The sequence below is a fragment of the Carassius carassius genome, chromosome 4, assembly GCF_963082965.1.
Source record: "Carassius carassius chromosome 4, fCarCar2.1, whole genome shotgun sequence".
NCBI lineage: Eukaryota > Metazoa > Chordata > Actinopteri > Cypriniformes > Cyprinidae > Carassius > Carassius carassius.
Window position 1 is genome coordinate 22,358,802 of NC_081758.1, and position 17,111 is coordinate 22,375,912.

General features: G+C 38.4%; 1 protein-coding gene across 1 annotated transcript in view; it reads right to left on the bottom strand.

Moving 5' to 3' along the window:
• LOC132130686 (ADP-ribosylation factor-like protein 15) overlaps nucleotides 1–16,279 on the bottom strand; it is a 128,786-nt gene extending 112,507 nt beyond the window's left edge. Inside the window, exon 1 of the mRNA XM_059542474.1 lies at nucleotides 16,030–16,279. Coding sequence (XP_059398457.1) covers nucleotides 16,030–16,086 — 57 coding nt within the window. The 5' untranslated portion in view covers nucleotides 16,087–16,279. The remainder of the gene's footprint in view (nucleotides 1–16,029) is intronic.
• Between the last annotated feature and the right edge of the window lie 832 nt (nucleotides 16,280–17,111).

Consider the following 17,111-nt stretch of genomic DNA (forward strand, 5'->3'; position numbering starts at 1 on the left):
AAAATGTATTTTCTATTATTCATGTCACCAACAAACCATTAAATGGTGCTCCATAAAAGATCAACAGTGTTAAGTATACTCTTGTGTACTCTGAGAAAAAAGCTTCTGTATTGTGTAATGTTCAGTGTTGTTAAGGGACTGCCTATTTGAAGTACTGTTATTGTTCAGCATGCCAAATCCGTCCCAGTCTCTCCTCAGATGACCCAGAATTTGAATGAAATATAAGAAAGAAAATATTTCAGCCTCTAGGAACACATTATCTTGAAAATGCATTCAGTGAAGCTGATACCATCTTGAATCTTATATTAAAACGCAATACTCATATCCATCTTCAAATTAGCTTCAAAAGGAAATGGAATTTGATTTCATTGTAAATCTAGTGTAAATAAAGGTTATTATTGCAGTTCAGACTGCCAAAGTCACATCTGGCCAAAGGTTGGTATGTAGCCTTCTTGTAACATTGCAAACTTCAATGACATATCCACTTCTTTTACAACATTTCCAAAAGTTTGAAAGCAAATCCAAAGCCCCTGACAGTTTCAGCCCTAATATTTTAACCTCTGATACATTGTGATACTGTCAACAAGGCAATATATCGGGATTTTCTTATTTTAGGAATAGGATATATTTTTAAGAAAGCTGTCATTAAGAACACATCACCATATGAAAAACTTAGCATAAATAAATAAATTAAAATTATGTAACCAGAACACAGTAGGATCTGCATTTATAATAATCAGTCCCTGTAACATTCTCCCCGATGATCCAGTACCCTGAGATAAAATATACTCTCTTTCCACCCCCGAAAAGGCCATGGAGGAGTATATCGAGGAGGCATTACAGCAAGGCTACATCAATCCATCCACCTCCCCCGCTGTTTCCAGCTTTTTCTTCGTGGCTAAGAAAGACAGAGGCTTGAGGCCTTGCTTCGACTATCTAGCTTTAAATAATACTGTACCTCAATCCAGTTCCTTGGATACCAAATCATCTTCTGGGGAATCAAGATGGACAAGGGGAAGGTGGAAGCCAACAAAATCTGTCCCAAACCCACAACCGTCAAAGAGCTCCAGCGATTCCTAGATTTCTCACATTTCTGTCGTCGATTCATCCTCAACTACAGCTCCATCACAGCTAGGGGTGAAAGAAAATATTGATACACATGAGTATCGCAATATTTTGTTTGGCGATTCTCAAAAACGGAATATCAATATAAAAATTACAAAAACTCATACAAGATTCATGGCAGTTATTTCATTATGAGTTTATATCCCAACCGCTAGATGGCAGTCTTCATCTCTGAACCTATACACTCTATGCTCTGAACAAATCCTGTGTGACAGGAAATACTAGTATTAGAGCACGCCACTAATGTAAGCGTTAATGTAGTTCGCTGCTAGTAATGGAGGATGAAATAATTGTCCCAGTTCCTGTCTCGGTGTACAAAGCTGAAGTGTGCCGTCATTTGGGCTTTTATGGTAACGTCCACCACGGGACCATGGCGCGGAAGCTGCTTCGGTTCCGCCACTTCCCTCTTCCCATGTGAAGAGGCTCAAGCGGGGCACAGCAGGGTAGGTGGTAGGGTCGCCCCGCAGCTGGAGCTTTCTCCACGCTGATTTGCGCTGAACGCGGAGACTTCCGCCACTTAATATGTTCGTTTGGAAACACGAAAATGTACCTATGTTCCGCACACAAAATAATGCATTCGGTCATTTGGTACACACGTGCACCGTACCGAAAGCCCTGTACCGAAACGGTCCGGTACGAACACACGTACCGTTACACCCCTAGTCTACACTGATCACCAAAATCTTGAGTATTTCCGGCTAGGAGGCTCCGGCCATCTCATATCATCCAGGGACAAAGAACACTAAGGCAGACACCATCTCAAGACTCCACGCTCCAGATGATCCGTCAGAGAACCCTGAACCCATCCTCTCATCAAGTCTGATTGTCAGCCCCATTTAATGGACCCTGGACGAGGATATTGCGGCTGCCAGTGTCTCCGATCCTGCTCCGTTTTGGTGCCCCTCGACTCACACCTACTGGTCATCCTGGGACTAATCACACCCTCTCACTGCTTCAAGATTGTTTCTGGTGGCCGGGATTGGCCAACGACATCAGAAGGTACGTGATAGGATGCCGGGAATGCGCCATGGCTAAAACACCACGTCACTTACCAGCTGAAAAGATCCTTTCTCTCCCCATTCCACATCGTCCCTGGTCACACCTAGGAGTCTATTTCGTTACAGATTTACCCGCATCCGAAGGTAACACTGGTATCCTAGTAGCAGTGGATAGATTCTCCAAGGCCTGCCAGCTGGTGCCTCTAAAAGGACTTCCAACTGCCATGGAGACGGCGGAGATACTCTTTAACCATGTTTTTGGAAGTTTTCCCATCCTCGAGGACATTGTATTAGATAGACGTCCCCAATTTATCTCCCGAGTTTGGAGATCTTTCTTCTCGCTCCTAGGTGTGATAGTAAGTCTATCTTCTGGATACCACCCTCAGAGTAATTGCCAAACGGAGGGAAAGATCCGGGGAACTGGCAGATGTTCCCACAGTAACGTATTGGTTCCAGGAGAGTTAGAGGGGTTGGGACTCAGCTTACCAACATCTCCAGCATGCAGTCTGACACCATAAACATCATGTGGCTGTCCAGAGGGCCTCCACTCCCACATACCACCCAGGACAGAAGGTATGGCTCTCCACCCGAGTCATCCGCCTCAGGCTTCCCTGCCATAACCTGAGTCCCAGATTCATTGGTCCCTTCCCCAACATCCATCAAGTCAACCCGTTCAGGTATGAACTTCCACTCCCATCACAGTATCTCCATCCTCAAACCCTACCACTCACCTCTGTCTCCTTTCTCCACAGAGCCTGGTCCCGTATCTGTTAAATGAACCTGTCTGTTTGATCACTAACCTGTCTTTGACTAGAGTCTATCTGTGACAATATGACACTGTTCTAGTAATTTTTGGATATTCTAATTAAAAAATCTTACATATTATGCCTTTCAGGTGTTCTGTCACAGTTGAGTGCCATCACTCCCCAGAATAAAATGCTATTATAGTGCTGGGCGATAAATAGTTCCCCTTCAGCGTGACCAGCTCTGAATAAAATGTGAAATCAGTCTCAAGAATGGGCGTGACATCATAGGCGGGTGACGTAGCGACCAGGAAGCTATAAAAGCATGTGATGTGGAACGAGTCAGTTTTTTGTCATTCAGCGAAGCTCTCTGTGTGTGTGTGTCAGTCGCTATTTGTTCTGTGAGTCTTATTTAGTGTTGTTTGTCCACTGATAAGCTCCATTATATCAAACCTCAGTCAAGAGAAGTTTTGGGCTAAAGCAGGAAGCGTTCAGAATGTGTGTTTTCCCTGCCCGTGATAATATATTGGGGTAGGAACACGCAGTGTGTTGTCTGCTTGAGAGCGAAGCACGCAGATCATGCGACCATTTGTTACGGTTTTGTTTCACTCTCAGAAGGCTCTCTTTGAGGAGGGAGCCTTCACTAGCGTTTCTCGTGGTGTCGGTCCCGCTTTTTGCCGAGGCGGAGTGGTGGCTGTGCTCGCGGGTTTCGCTTTCGCACTCCACCTGTCTTTCTCCGAGGAGATTGACACAGAGGGCGTCGATGAGCTCGGTTGCACAAACATCAGTTGCACAAGCATCAGTTGCATAAACATCAGTTGCACAAGCGTCAGTTACACAAGCCTAAATATTATAACGAGCAGCATTAATGAGGAGCATAACTCGCGCAGTCAGCTCTCGAAGAAAAATAAGGGGGCTGATTGTGCTTCTCCGCTCTCGCCGGGCACGCTCCGAGGAGTGTGTCTGTGCTTGTAATCTTGCGATTCCGGTCCTGCTGTTGCTGAGGCAGGCGGGACTAAGTTCCTGGTGATTGCACGAGATCTGGCGGACGGGTTGGAGACGGTTATTCCTATCTCCACCCGCATTCCCTAGATCTAGAGCTCGTTTTTGAGGCTCAGAAGCCCGCTCTAAATAAAGGTGGTTTCTACCTCTGACTGTGAACTCGCTGCTGCAGGAGATTATCATTGTTTATATTGTGTGACAGTGTTTTGATTTTAGGGCGCGGGCAGACGTAAAGAGAACGTCGTGGCGTGTGTCCACTGCAAGATAGAGCTGGCATACGACAACTAGGGCCCTATGATTTCCGCGATGCAGAAAACGCGGAGGGAATCGCGGAATCCAGTCATAAAATTGAATTTACAGTTTAACGCACAATGGCACGAAATTTGCCAAATTTTTTATTAATTAATAAAAAATAGGTCATTGCACTTACATCAAATATCGATATGGACTAATATCTGTAAATATTTAGCCGGAACAGTCTGTTTAAATATGAATCCTGCATGTTCTGCGTGTCTCTGTTAATGAATGGAGCAGAAGCTCGTCTTCCTTTATCACATACACTGAAGCGCGCGTGACGCTCGTGGTGATTTCAGCATCTTCTGTCTCACTAAATAAGGACGTGAACACATGAACAACATCTCCAGAACTGCTCTGACAGTCACTTCATGAGCATTTGACCGTTTGATTTGAGTAAAACTAGTGTCACGTCACATACACAGAGCTGTAAAGGTACGTCAACCCGTCAAAATAAAAGTCCTGTTTTAGACAGGTATTTGCCAGAGATGTATTACTATTTTTCAGCAGAATGTACATAGCTTACTACTAAAAAAAAAAATCAAACATTATTATTATTATTTTTTTTTTTTAAGGTTTAATCACACAAAATTTCTTCCATGTTTTATTTTTAATAGTAAATCCCCTTTGTTTACCAAAAAGTTAAGTTTGCTTTAAATTAATGTTTTATGTGTTTAATGTTTAATGTGCATCTCAGAAAATGCTTTATTTAAAACCCCAACCGAATGGCACTTAAATGCACTTAATTCATCTGTCAACTTTATTGTCATTGTTCACAGTACAAGTACAGACAGAGAAACAATGGGTAATAATTCAATGTTTATTTTTGATGTATGCATTGCATTCTATGCATTTAAAATATAAAAAAAAAATTCTAAAAAAAGGATTTTCAACTTAGTTGAGACCCAGGAGTCTTATTTTCTCTTGCATAATTAATATTGCACTTTAATTAAGCAAAAACACATTTTATCCGATTACTCGATTAATCAATGGAATTTTTGGTAGAATACTCGATTACTAAAATATTCGATAGCTACAGCCCTATATCAGCCTGAAGGGCTACTTGCCACATAAGTAAATAATTAGATGCAAAATATTGATTTGAGTTGAAACATTTGAACGCAAAGCTTCCGTGAAGACAGCAGTTGCGAGCAAGCGGAAAGTTCAAACTAGATGGACATTTAAGGGAAATGGTGCAGTCTAACCATTTATTACCCAACATTTCACCACAAAATAATTTAGGCAATAAAAGAATTAAGAACATTTCTTAAAACCTTCCCAGTTTGTTAGTTCTCTTATGATTCATTACAGCTTACAAAACAATCGTAGCAAAATGACAGCAGCTGCATTTGAATGAAACGAGAGCGAGTCCACGATACCAGGATGACATAGTTAAACAATTGTACACCATTTTGAATCAAGTTTTAATATTTTATTAGCTAAACAAACACTAAGCTTCCACCAAGAAAAAAATAGTTCAAGCAAGAGTACAGTGCTGACTGCTGTTACCCGGGTGAGCCTGTGTTATTAGCATTTACAGTATGTTATCCAGGGATAGCATACCTCAGAATGTCGCGACTGACCAATCAGAATCAAGTATTCCACAGAGTCGTGTAATAATATAGTATAATAATATAATATATAATATTATAGTGTTATATTTCAATTTTACAAAGAATCGTGCAGCATTTTGTCCAAGCAATAATAAAAGGACACTTTTAATTTATAATTTGTCTTAAACCTTATTTTGTAAAAAAAAAAGAAAATTACAAAAAATTGTGAATCTAATCGTGAAACCAAAATAGAGAAATCGAACTGAATCGTGGGTTGAGTGAATCGTTACCTCCCTAGTCAATATTTACCAAAAATGGCTGCAAATTTAGTGAAACTGCTGTCTATCTGCTTAAATTCAAACAGACTGACAGCGATGACTGACACCATGTGACGGTGAGATCAAAGCATGTCAAAACTCTGTTTTTCAATGGCTCTGGTCAACTGGTGCATCTCAAGCTGGAATCAAGCTGGAATCAAACACTCCAGTTTAAATGAAGAACAGGTTTTCCGTGCATGGCACAAACAGAAGATTTCAAATTTGCTTATGTATGAAAGGAGATATTAGGCCTTATTTAAGAACTTTTTGAACTGCACTGACCTGAAAAAGAAAGATTGGCCATGTAACAGCAGCAAAATATACATAGAAAATTCACTAAAACGAACTAAAAGTAATCTATTAAAATAAAAGCGTATTCAATATATTAACAAATACTAAGAGTATATAAATAATACTAATATAACACTGATTTTGTTGTGTTGACATGTTCAGTTCGATTTTTTTTCTAATGGCATTGCTAGTAGAGAGAGGACAGGAAGTGATGGGAGAAGCTTGTGAAACGGGATCAGGAGATAATGCAAGTCAGGCTAGCAGTGTTGGGGAGTAACTAGTTACATGTAACGGCATTACGTAATTTAATTACAAAATTGTTGTAACTGTAATTAGTTACAGTTACTAAGAAAAAATGAGTAATTAAATAACAGTTACTTATGAAATTTTTTACGATTACAAAGGGGATTACATTTGAATATTTACACACATCCACATACAGATTTAACTGATTTCCTTCCCAAATTGCACTGACTATTCTGAGACATACCGCCCTAATAATTTCCGGGATGCGGAAATACACGCTGAGTCCCAATTCGCATACTATCCGTCCTAAATAGTATGCAAAACTAGAATTAGTACGTCTCAAATCGTAGTATGTTGAAAAGAGTATTCCAAAGATACCCGGATGGTCTACTATTTCCGGTTAGAATTCGAAGTGCAGATCAATGCACACTCTAAGTGCTAATATTGCCCACAACCCATTGCGTGCGGGAGGGAAGAGCTTTGCGATGGCTTTGCGGTGATGTAAACATGGCAGCCGGATGCAGCAGCGGAGATGCGCCCTCAGCTTTTTTATAGTTATACTATAAACTTTAAATATTTGAACTTTAGAATAAGTAGCTTTCGTTACACACATTGCACATGAATGTCAGAACCAGCCGCCTCACAAACGACCTGCGTTTGGTTCTACGATGATGCCGCCCTGCTTCTTCACTCCTCAACTTGGTAGAAGAACACATTGTAAAATGTATTGTGAAAAAAAACGATGAAAAAAAAGATGGGAATAGTAAATAAAATTTTATTGGACATAACGTTACAAGAATGAATGAAACGTTAACAGTTGTGGTGTGCGTAACTAGGCAACCACGTTGTCGTTCACGTTGCATGACGTCATCGAAGTATGTCCCAGAACGTGCATACTCTTTTGCTACACACTCAAAAGTATGTAGGCTACTTTTCCCTCACAAAAAAAGTACATACTTTTAGGTCGTAGCAGGGGCGTAGCCATCATTTCAAAAGTGAGGGGGACAGAATGTCAAGCATTATACCAGTTTTTTTTTTTTTTTTTTAGATCTTTGTAGACAGGTTATTGCTTAATTGGCTTAATATGCTATTCATGTGTAAAGCAATAAAACAGAAAGAAAAAAAGGAATACAGATGTTCTGTAATCTATATTGCACATGGTATTGTATATTTTACTATATTGTTTACATATTTTAAATAGTTTTTTGTGTATGTTGTTTTGTATGTGAATGGCACACAGTAATGGATACTTTCACATTCACACTCTACTTTATTCTAGTCCACATTTCAGGAAGGAAATAAAAAAAATCACTCAAACCACACATTTGCAGATACTGTATGTATTGAACTCAAATGACAAACATGTCACAGTAAGGAGACCTTAAATTAGTGGAACAATAAGATGCAATAAACAGTTAGTGTTCATTCACATTTATGCTTTTCCTTTTAGGCTTGTTTTTTTCAAAAGCAGCAGATTATTCATACAGAGTTAACGTGTATATATATCTCAGCATTTTAAGCTACTTGAAACTGCCAAAAGTGTTTCTGCGACGTTGATTTCCATCTATGAATTGCTGAGCAATCATCTCCCTATCTATACTGTCCAGTTTGTCACTGTGGATGTGACACACAGCAACATTGTTAAGACAAGACTGTGTCATTGTGCTTCGGAGCCAGGTTTTTAATCTTCGCAGACAGCTGAAGCTTCTTTCAGCCTCTGCTGAAGAAACAGGGCAAACAAGGAGCAACCTCACAAGTGTTTCCACTTGGTCAAAGAGTTGGCGGACTTCTGGCAACATATTCCGAAGAGTGTTTGCAGCCTCAGTAGTTGACTGATAATCGTACTTGGACCTGAACAAAATTCTGAACTTATTCCAGTCATTTGTTTTCCCTCACCTCTGAGGCCTTCTTGAAACTTTCTGCTTCATTCCCTCTCAACTCTAAAGTAACTTCTGGCTCTGTCTATTGACAATAAAGAAGTGTTTGAAATATGCAGAGACATGGAATTGTGACATACATAAGAAATTATGTACACTGCTGAACAATAACCAATAATTTGAATCCTAAATTATGTTTCCTATATTTTCCTAATGGTAATTTTATGATTGGTCTATATATGGTACTTCAAACACCTGTTGTAGATTTTATACAATAAAAAAATGCAATAGCAGGTGTTTTTAAAAGCCAGTCTATCACTTTTCACCTGTGAAGTTTCTTTTTGTTGTGTGTCATCCTCTTTCTGACCTGACAACCCTAGGCTCCCTGTTTCTTGATCAATCTTGACAACAGAGAAGAAAAAAAAATAAAAATTAAATTAGCGCAATAATATTAATGAACCCTACAAAACTGTCTTTCATATTGAAAACATGCAAACTTAATGCTTTTAAAACTTCTTCAGACTTTCTGGTTAGGCTTTTTAAAGAAAACTTAAAGTTTGTCTACAAACTTTTTTAATCTAATTGTAAAGTGTTACCTTATTATATGGTAAACATCTTGTACACGTTACAACGCTGCATGATTCAAGCAAATAAATTAGATAATGGCTGTTAGCCTAATGCATGAAAATCCAAATTCAGCATTAACAATCACAATCTTTATTATAATTTGAAGGGCTTTGATAACATATCTGTGAAAATAAAAGACATTACGAATAAAAAAGATCAAAATAAGCTGCACGTTTGTGCAGTAACGTTAGTGAAAATCTTCAATTTATTTAAGGTTCTTCAATCTTCAATTCTTCATAAAGAAAATTAGGCGAAGTTATTCATCAATGACAATGAGCAACCCAATTCGGATACCACATGACAACTTACGGTGCTTGACTTTTTCGCGAAAAAAGAGTGAATAGTTTTTTGCCGTTTTGAATTCATTTCGACCTTCGACGATGGATTCAGTGCGGGTGCGAGCATGGGCGTGTGGTGATGCACGAGCGCGAGTGACTGATTACCATGGCAACGTGAAAGTCACGTGTAGATAGATAGACGATCTTTTCTCTTTGAATTTTAAATCTGTATGTATAACTACACATTGTCTTGCGAAAACCTCACCATGTCGTGAACACTTCCCCTATGAAAAAGTGCGGGGGACAAATTTACATTTTCTAAAAAGTGGGGGGGACACGTCCCCCGCGTAATCTACGCCTATGGGTCGTAGTATAAGTAGGCGAATTGGGACTCAGTGACAGTCTGGTTTGTAGAATCCAGTCATAAAAACGGAATGCCTAACGCGGACGGAATATGCCACATTTTGGATGACTAAATCAAAAGTAGGTCAGTACACTTGAATCAAAACATGACATTGACTAGTGTCTGTGAATATAAAGCCCCAAAAATGCAATATATGACTTGCACATTCTGCGTGTCTGTGGAAATCAGGCGCGGACTGGACACCGGGAGAACCGGGACAATTCCCGGTGGCCTGGCAGCCGATTTTGACCCACTATTTAATATCATTATTGTATAATTGCCTGCCGAATGTACTAAAGCGATCATTTGCGAATCCGCCATTTGATAATTAAATCACTAATAAGTCATGAAGTGTTAGTTGTGACTCGCGCGCTCTCCGCGCCTCCGCCAAACGGTTTGGATCAGACCGAATCAGTCATCACTCAAAATACTATATAAAGGACATCATTATTATCAGTTGTAATGTTACAGTAGTAATTTAGCTGAAAAAAAATTCAGATTTTTTTTAATAGGTTTAGGGGGAGCTACGACAGACAACAACACAACCCTTACGAAAATTAACATTTTAATATTTAACTATAAATCCAGAGAAAATGGTTACTATTGGTTAACTGTGATAACCAAAAATGTAAAATTATTTTACAAATGTATTTATTTAAAAATAAATACAAATCCATTTGCAAAAAAAAAAAAAAAACAAGGTTATTTTACTTTTATATAGGCTAATAAAAGCATGGTAATTTTTTGTAAGGGAAAAACATGACTCGTGTACAGTATAAGGATTTTTCTATAAAGATATTGTAGTATTGTAGAGTTTTGTATTGTAAAGTATAGTTTTGTTCAATCTTGAGTATTAAAGTCATGAGAGAGATGGATAACAGGGCAAAATAAAGAGACTGAAGAGAAAAATGGAAGTGAAGGTGCAGTTCAGGAGAGAACTCTTAATTATTTTGCATGTCCCCAAATTAAAGATTTAAACCTTTTTTATGTCAGGTCCATACAAAAAATAGTTTTGTCCATGAATTTGTTTGTATTACTGAACCTACCTACTGAAGCTCGCAGTGTTTTCAACCTCTGCTGCCTCAATATAGGAGTACACGAGCACATAAACATAATTTCTAGAACTGCTCTGTGTCACTTCATGTGCATTTTACTTATTTTGAGAAAACTATCATCATATACAGAGACAGCAGTTTCAAAGACAAAAACACAGAATACGTCACATGCTTATTAGATAACTGTATTTAAGTTGATGTATATGCTTTTATTTATTATTCTTTAATTTTCACAAATTTAGAAAAGTAATCAAAAAGTACTCAAAAGTAATTAGTTACATTACTTTAATAAAGTAATAGAAAAAGTTACACTACTATTACATTTTAAACAGGGTAACTTGTAATCTGTAACCTATTACATTTCCAAAGTAACCTTCCCAACACTGCAGGCTAGCCATTATGCACAATAATATCCAACAACAATATTAGTTGTTTATGCTAACAGATTTCTTCCTATAACACTTCCCTTGATTTTTAGACAAAAACGCGATTTCCTGAGAAACTCATCTTCTCTTCAAAGAATATTCAATCTTCAATAAACATAAAATTATTCTTAGTGAAATGGAAAATACCAACCATAAACCATAGAAAATCTGCCAGATTGAAGAAACAACTTGTCAGGGTTCGGGGCTAATCACCTGCCTTTTGGGGTTGTGAATGTGTGTTTGGATGGTTTGACAGCTCACTGCCTCTGCCTGTTTGATTTGAGTTTTCCCCGCCCTCCTTGTTTCTCCGTTGTTAACCTTAATTGTTCGCCACCTGTTCTCAATGTTCTTCTAATTTTTTACCTTTATAATTCCCTGTGTTTCTCTGTTCGTGGCCAGACTGTTGTAACTCTTAGCTACCAATAGCTCGAGCTGGTCTGTGTACTCAATTCACCTTGTCTTGTCTTCAGGCTCCAGTGTCTTTTGCTGTTTTGCTCTGCCTCTTGTTCTCATGAATGCAGTACTCCTAAGATTCCAGCTTTCATCTCTCTGGGTCTCGGCTGTCGAACGAGCTAAACTGTGGAACGATACTCATCTGCCTTGTTCATCTGCTTTCAATAAAGCTCAGTGTAAACCCGCAACTGACTCCAGCCCGTTTCTCCTGACACAACTGGACTCACTGAAATGACATATGGAAAGACTTTAAATTTAAGTCTCTGGTACAAAACAATCATGTTGCAATCATCAGTTTCAAGCTTTTAAAAGACTTTCCCCCTCACAGTTTGGGCACATCTGCATTGCAGTGCCTGCATTTCAACAAGTGAATCTTCACTGATGTACAAAATAATACAGAGCATTTACTGGGGAGATCTAAATGGGTCAGAACTACAGTTTTCCAATCCTGACTCTTCTACCAGTCAACACATTTGTAATTGTTGGGCATTCACTGTTGCCGATTTGGACTGCTTCATCAAAAGTGGCTGAAAAAGAATATTCTCAGACCTCATAAAAAGCCAATATAACCTAATCTTTGATCTAACAAACAAAAGAAATGTAAGGGATAGTGAAAATACTCTTATATCCGACCACCACTTTTTCTTCTTTTTGATTTTTTTATAGTAATAAAAATAATTTAGTTCAGTTGGAATACAGACACTACACTTAAAAACGAAACGCCAGTCGCATCACAGATCAGCAGCAGGAGTCAGCTATTTAAAGCGAAGGAAAGCGAGGAAAAGAGGTAAAGCAACAATAAACCGTGTCAACCCTACTCCAAAACTGTTTGGTTATCAACATTCTTCAACAGAAAGAAGAGTAAATTTTGAACAATTTGAATTTTTAGGTGAACTATCACTTTAAATGGGTCATGAAATGGCAATATTTTATACCGTTGTCTGAGGTTCACTTATGACGTTTACATGTTTTTTCATTCAAAAATATGAAAATCAATAAGTAATCGGCTGTTCTCTATCCTGGTTTTGAGGCCGGCTCGAGAAACCCTTGGTTTTTATGGGCTTGCCGCACTGAGGACTTGGAATTAAACGCCAACTGCTATGACTGGATAACAGTTTTGCATAGAAAACGAACTTTCTGTGTGTCTATTTGACAAGCTACATCCTTTATAGTTGGAAGAGTCTTCTGTGACTTTGGTTAGATAACGTACACATAATCAGGACATATCCAGGCCTCGAACAAAGCAATTGACACATATATTTTTTATTCACATAAGTGTACTGTGTCATTCCTGTCGGATCCAATATAGACAGCATTGCTTTTTAATCTCAGTCTCTCTGCAAATCCAGCATTGACCTGTGTCTTGTTTACAAAAGAATCCACGGTGAAATGAAGCGAACAAACACTCACGTTTTACTGACGTGAGCTGAAATTTCATTAAAAATTACGTTCAACCACCCATTCCTAATATTTAAATCTGAAGGAAGGTTATGCTGCGACTGTGTTCTTCCTAGGGGTGGGCAAAATAGCTAAAAAATTCCTCACATTATTTGAAATATTTTTTGCAACATTATAAAAGTCAGTTTTTATTATTATTATTATTATTTAATCCCTCTTTGCTGAATAAAAATAACAAATACTAATAGTATCTTAATGACACTTTTGTAACGGTCTTGTATACACAAAGGCAAGCTGTCTGACCATTTTTCAACTATAGTCCTGGAGCTCCCCAAACTGGAGTGAACATTGAATTAAATAGCTGGTTCAAATAAAGGACACTACACACTGTGCATTGTTAGCGGTGCTCAAGGACTAGGATTGGTAAACAGTGCTTTCTTTTTAGCTCAAGGGTCTCACCTCAGTCGTGGTTTTGAAGGTGGAAGAGAGCACTATACATTTACTCCCCCCCCCCCCCACCCACCTACAATCCCTGCCAGTACTGAGACGTCAACATGCAACATTTGGGATACAAGTCCGACTTTCTAACCATTAGTCACGACTGTCCCAAGGCATGCAATTAACACAGGAAACAAGAACACCAGTCAACAAGATTAAAAAAAACTTCACAATAAAAAAGTCCACTGGATAAAACAAATACACTGACCACTAGTGGTCAATAAAAGACTGGAATTTTATACTTGGAAGAAAAAAAAATGCTATAAACCTGCTTGTTATGTGTGTCAGTGCTGTAGTACGACACTACTAAAAGTTTATAATTTTTAGCAGATATGTGCATTTGCTTTCAGCAGATGCAGTTTTTCTCTTTCAAGAAATTTTTGACTAAATATATTAATAATTATATTTAACAAGTCTTTAGCTTCAGATATTTATTTCATAACAGAAAAGTAGAATCTTAGTTAGTTAGAATCTTAAATTAGAATCAGGATTGCAAATCATCCGTTTTGAAAGTCCAATGTTTTTCGGCTCATCATGAATAAAAAAACTGTTTGGGTACCAACATTGTTCATAATATATTATTTTATGTAGAATAAAATCATACAGGTTAAGAATAACCTAGATGAGAGAATTTGTAATGTTTGGCTGAGCTGTCTCTAGAAGTTGATGCTGAACCCTTACAATACTAACAGTAATTAACGTTTTAGTCTTGATGGGTATTGATGCAGCTCATTTCATAATATTCCTGTTGCTGATAAGATTAAAAAAAACTGGCATAACCTGGAAATATACTGTCTCCAGTGTTTTTGAACAATCTGAGCCAAACATTCCCTACGAATAACTTTCTCAGGGCCTTCTCAGCAAACCTAATGAAAGCAAACATTGTTATTGTCAGTCAATCTATTAACACAAAGGCCACATGAAATGGAACAAATGGGCAGTTAACAAAAAAACAAAACAAACATCTCATGAACAATAGGAAAAAGAAAAAAAAATCTTAAGTTCTGTCAGTAACAGTTTTGTGTGAATAAGTACATGTCAGACTTGCATCAGAACGGAGTAAACACTCATGCAGCCGCATCCTAATGCATAAATACACATGCAAAACTGGGAATGAGGGAGGGTGGTCTGTTTAGAGTGAGAGGCCTGACAACCGTTTGCCACGTGGCACAATTTCAGACCAGGACCAAAATAGAATGCTTGTGACTTTCCCCTCCATTGCAGCCTCAATGAAGGCCCTAAAGTAAACTAATGAGACGCAATAAAACCTGCACCCTGACAGGCACACACCACATCCACACTGGGACACACACCTGTTGCTTTCAACTTCTTATTGTGCTGACTGTATTGAGAATTTAAGATCTACTATGAATTTGCTGCTCTGCTGAACACAAAAGAAGATATTTTGAAGAATGTGGGTAACTAAACTTTTTCTTCCAAACTATGGAAGTCAAGGGGGACCAGCAGATGTTTGATTACCCACTGTTTAAAATATCTGCTTTTACTTTTGTTGTTAAGAACATACTTCCTTGATTTCAAATGACGACAATGCACGACAATAGTGTGTCAAAGAGAAATTGTCACATTTCTCCCGATTTCAAATCCAGCCATTACAGAAGGCTAGACAAGAATAATTCACATGTAAACTGGGGAGTTAGTTTTGAGTTCTGAAACTTTCAATTTTCAAAAACAAATTCCTTAATCGAAACTTTTGAACGGTAGTGTATTTAAACAAACAAACTGACAGGATATTGAATAATATCTACAACATACATAATTTATGTGAGGGTGTGACCATCTTCACCAAAGCAGATCACCACGTACCATCGCTGCTGCCAGGTATCACATAAATATTCCTGTTCCCACATCTTTTCATGTTAATAACAGGAAGCTTAAAAGCTTGATCCAACAGAAGTTACTTTTATTCTAATAGAGCACATCTCAGTAGGACGTAACTCAAGATGGAAGACTAGATAAATGCTGAAAGACCTCCAGTCATAACAAAGAACATGTAACAATAGGATTAGAGTTTAGTTTTGTTTCTATCATATAAGGTTCCCCTGTGACTTATTATATAAAACCACAGAAGTTAACCTGAGAGTTGCTGAAAACACCTGCCACACTGCTCCCTGGGGATAAACACACACTAATATTCACCACAGTTTAATCATTTTTGCTACCAGCTCAAGAAAGCTGTCGGACATAGATTATAACTCCAGCTATCATACATGCAAATCTACATGCAAGAACTATTGTTGTGTTTGCATTGTGTAATTTGGTGAATATGGTCACCTGTTGCTTCAGGTAACCTGTTGCATTATTACACAACATAATTCCACCAAAATAAGTTTGGACAAACATCCAAATAACTAAAATCAAAGAAAAGGCACCAATCGGTGCATGCATAAACTGTACGACAAAATATGGAGACATTTGCTCGGCTTACCGTGTAAAAGCCAATCCTAAACAGGGCTACTGAGAGCTGAATGTGTTCTGACATCATCCCCAGCAACAGCGTTACCCCAGACAACAAACAAGCCAAGCCAGAGTAAATGGATGAGGACAAAAGGATGGCTTTTAAGAGGGAACAGAGAACGACACTATACGAAGACAGAGAATCAATGGATCTTCTTTAAATGAAAGGATGGAGAAAAGAGGAGTTCATTCCCATTCATAAATAAACAAGAGCTAGAGGTGGGGGAGAGACAACAACTAAAGGAGATTAGTAGAGTGCAGTCTCAAGAGATTATCAGCTCAGTGACTCCTATTGCAAAATAAAACTGCTAATTGGATTAGTTACTTTTACACACATACACACAATGAATTATATAGAATAACTGCAAAAAAAAAATCAAAAAGCCAGTCAGAAATGTACTGAGGTTTGACTGAAATGATCACATTATATATTCTGATGAGCTATAATAATGTACAGATTTGTGTATAGTTCTCTCTTCCCTCTATTAACAAAGGAGATGCTAATGTCATCACAATGATGATAACAGTGATAGAAAAACTCAGAAAGAGAGTTAGAAAAGTACAAGTTAAAAAGCTGCTGGTGAGTTGAAATAATATGCAGTTTATTATGGTCTCAAATGTTCAACATAAATTTGATTTTAGTCTTTTCATTCACATGAAAATTCAATTAGCTATTGTGACGCTAACAATGGAGGACAGGAGGCATATGCAAGTAAAGATAGTTTATTGACAGGAGGTGTGATGGATGAATGCTGGTGAGTGACGCAGGAACCACAATGGCAGCACAGACAGGTGAGTAGGTGATTTGAGTGCGTTGGTAGCGATGACGGTGGTGGTAGATCGGTGATCCGCGGTGATAATCCGTGAGTGACTGTGATAATCCAAAGGAGACCGAAACAGGAAACAGGGCAAGGACAGGAACACAGGAGCACGAACAGACATCAACACGAGGACCTCAAACAACGATCTGACAAACAGGAGACGAAAGACAGGGCGTTAAATAGGCGGTTGGAATGAGATGCACCTGCCGCTGATCAGGCGATCCGTGGCAAC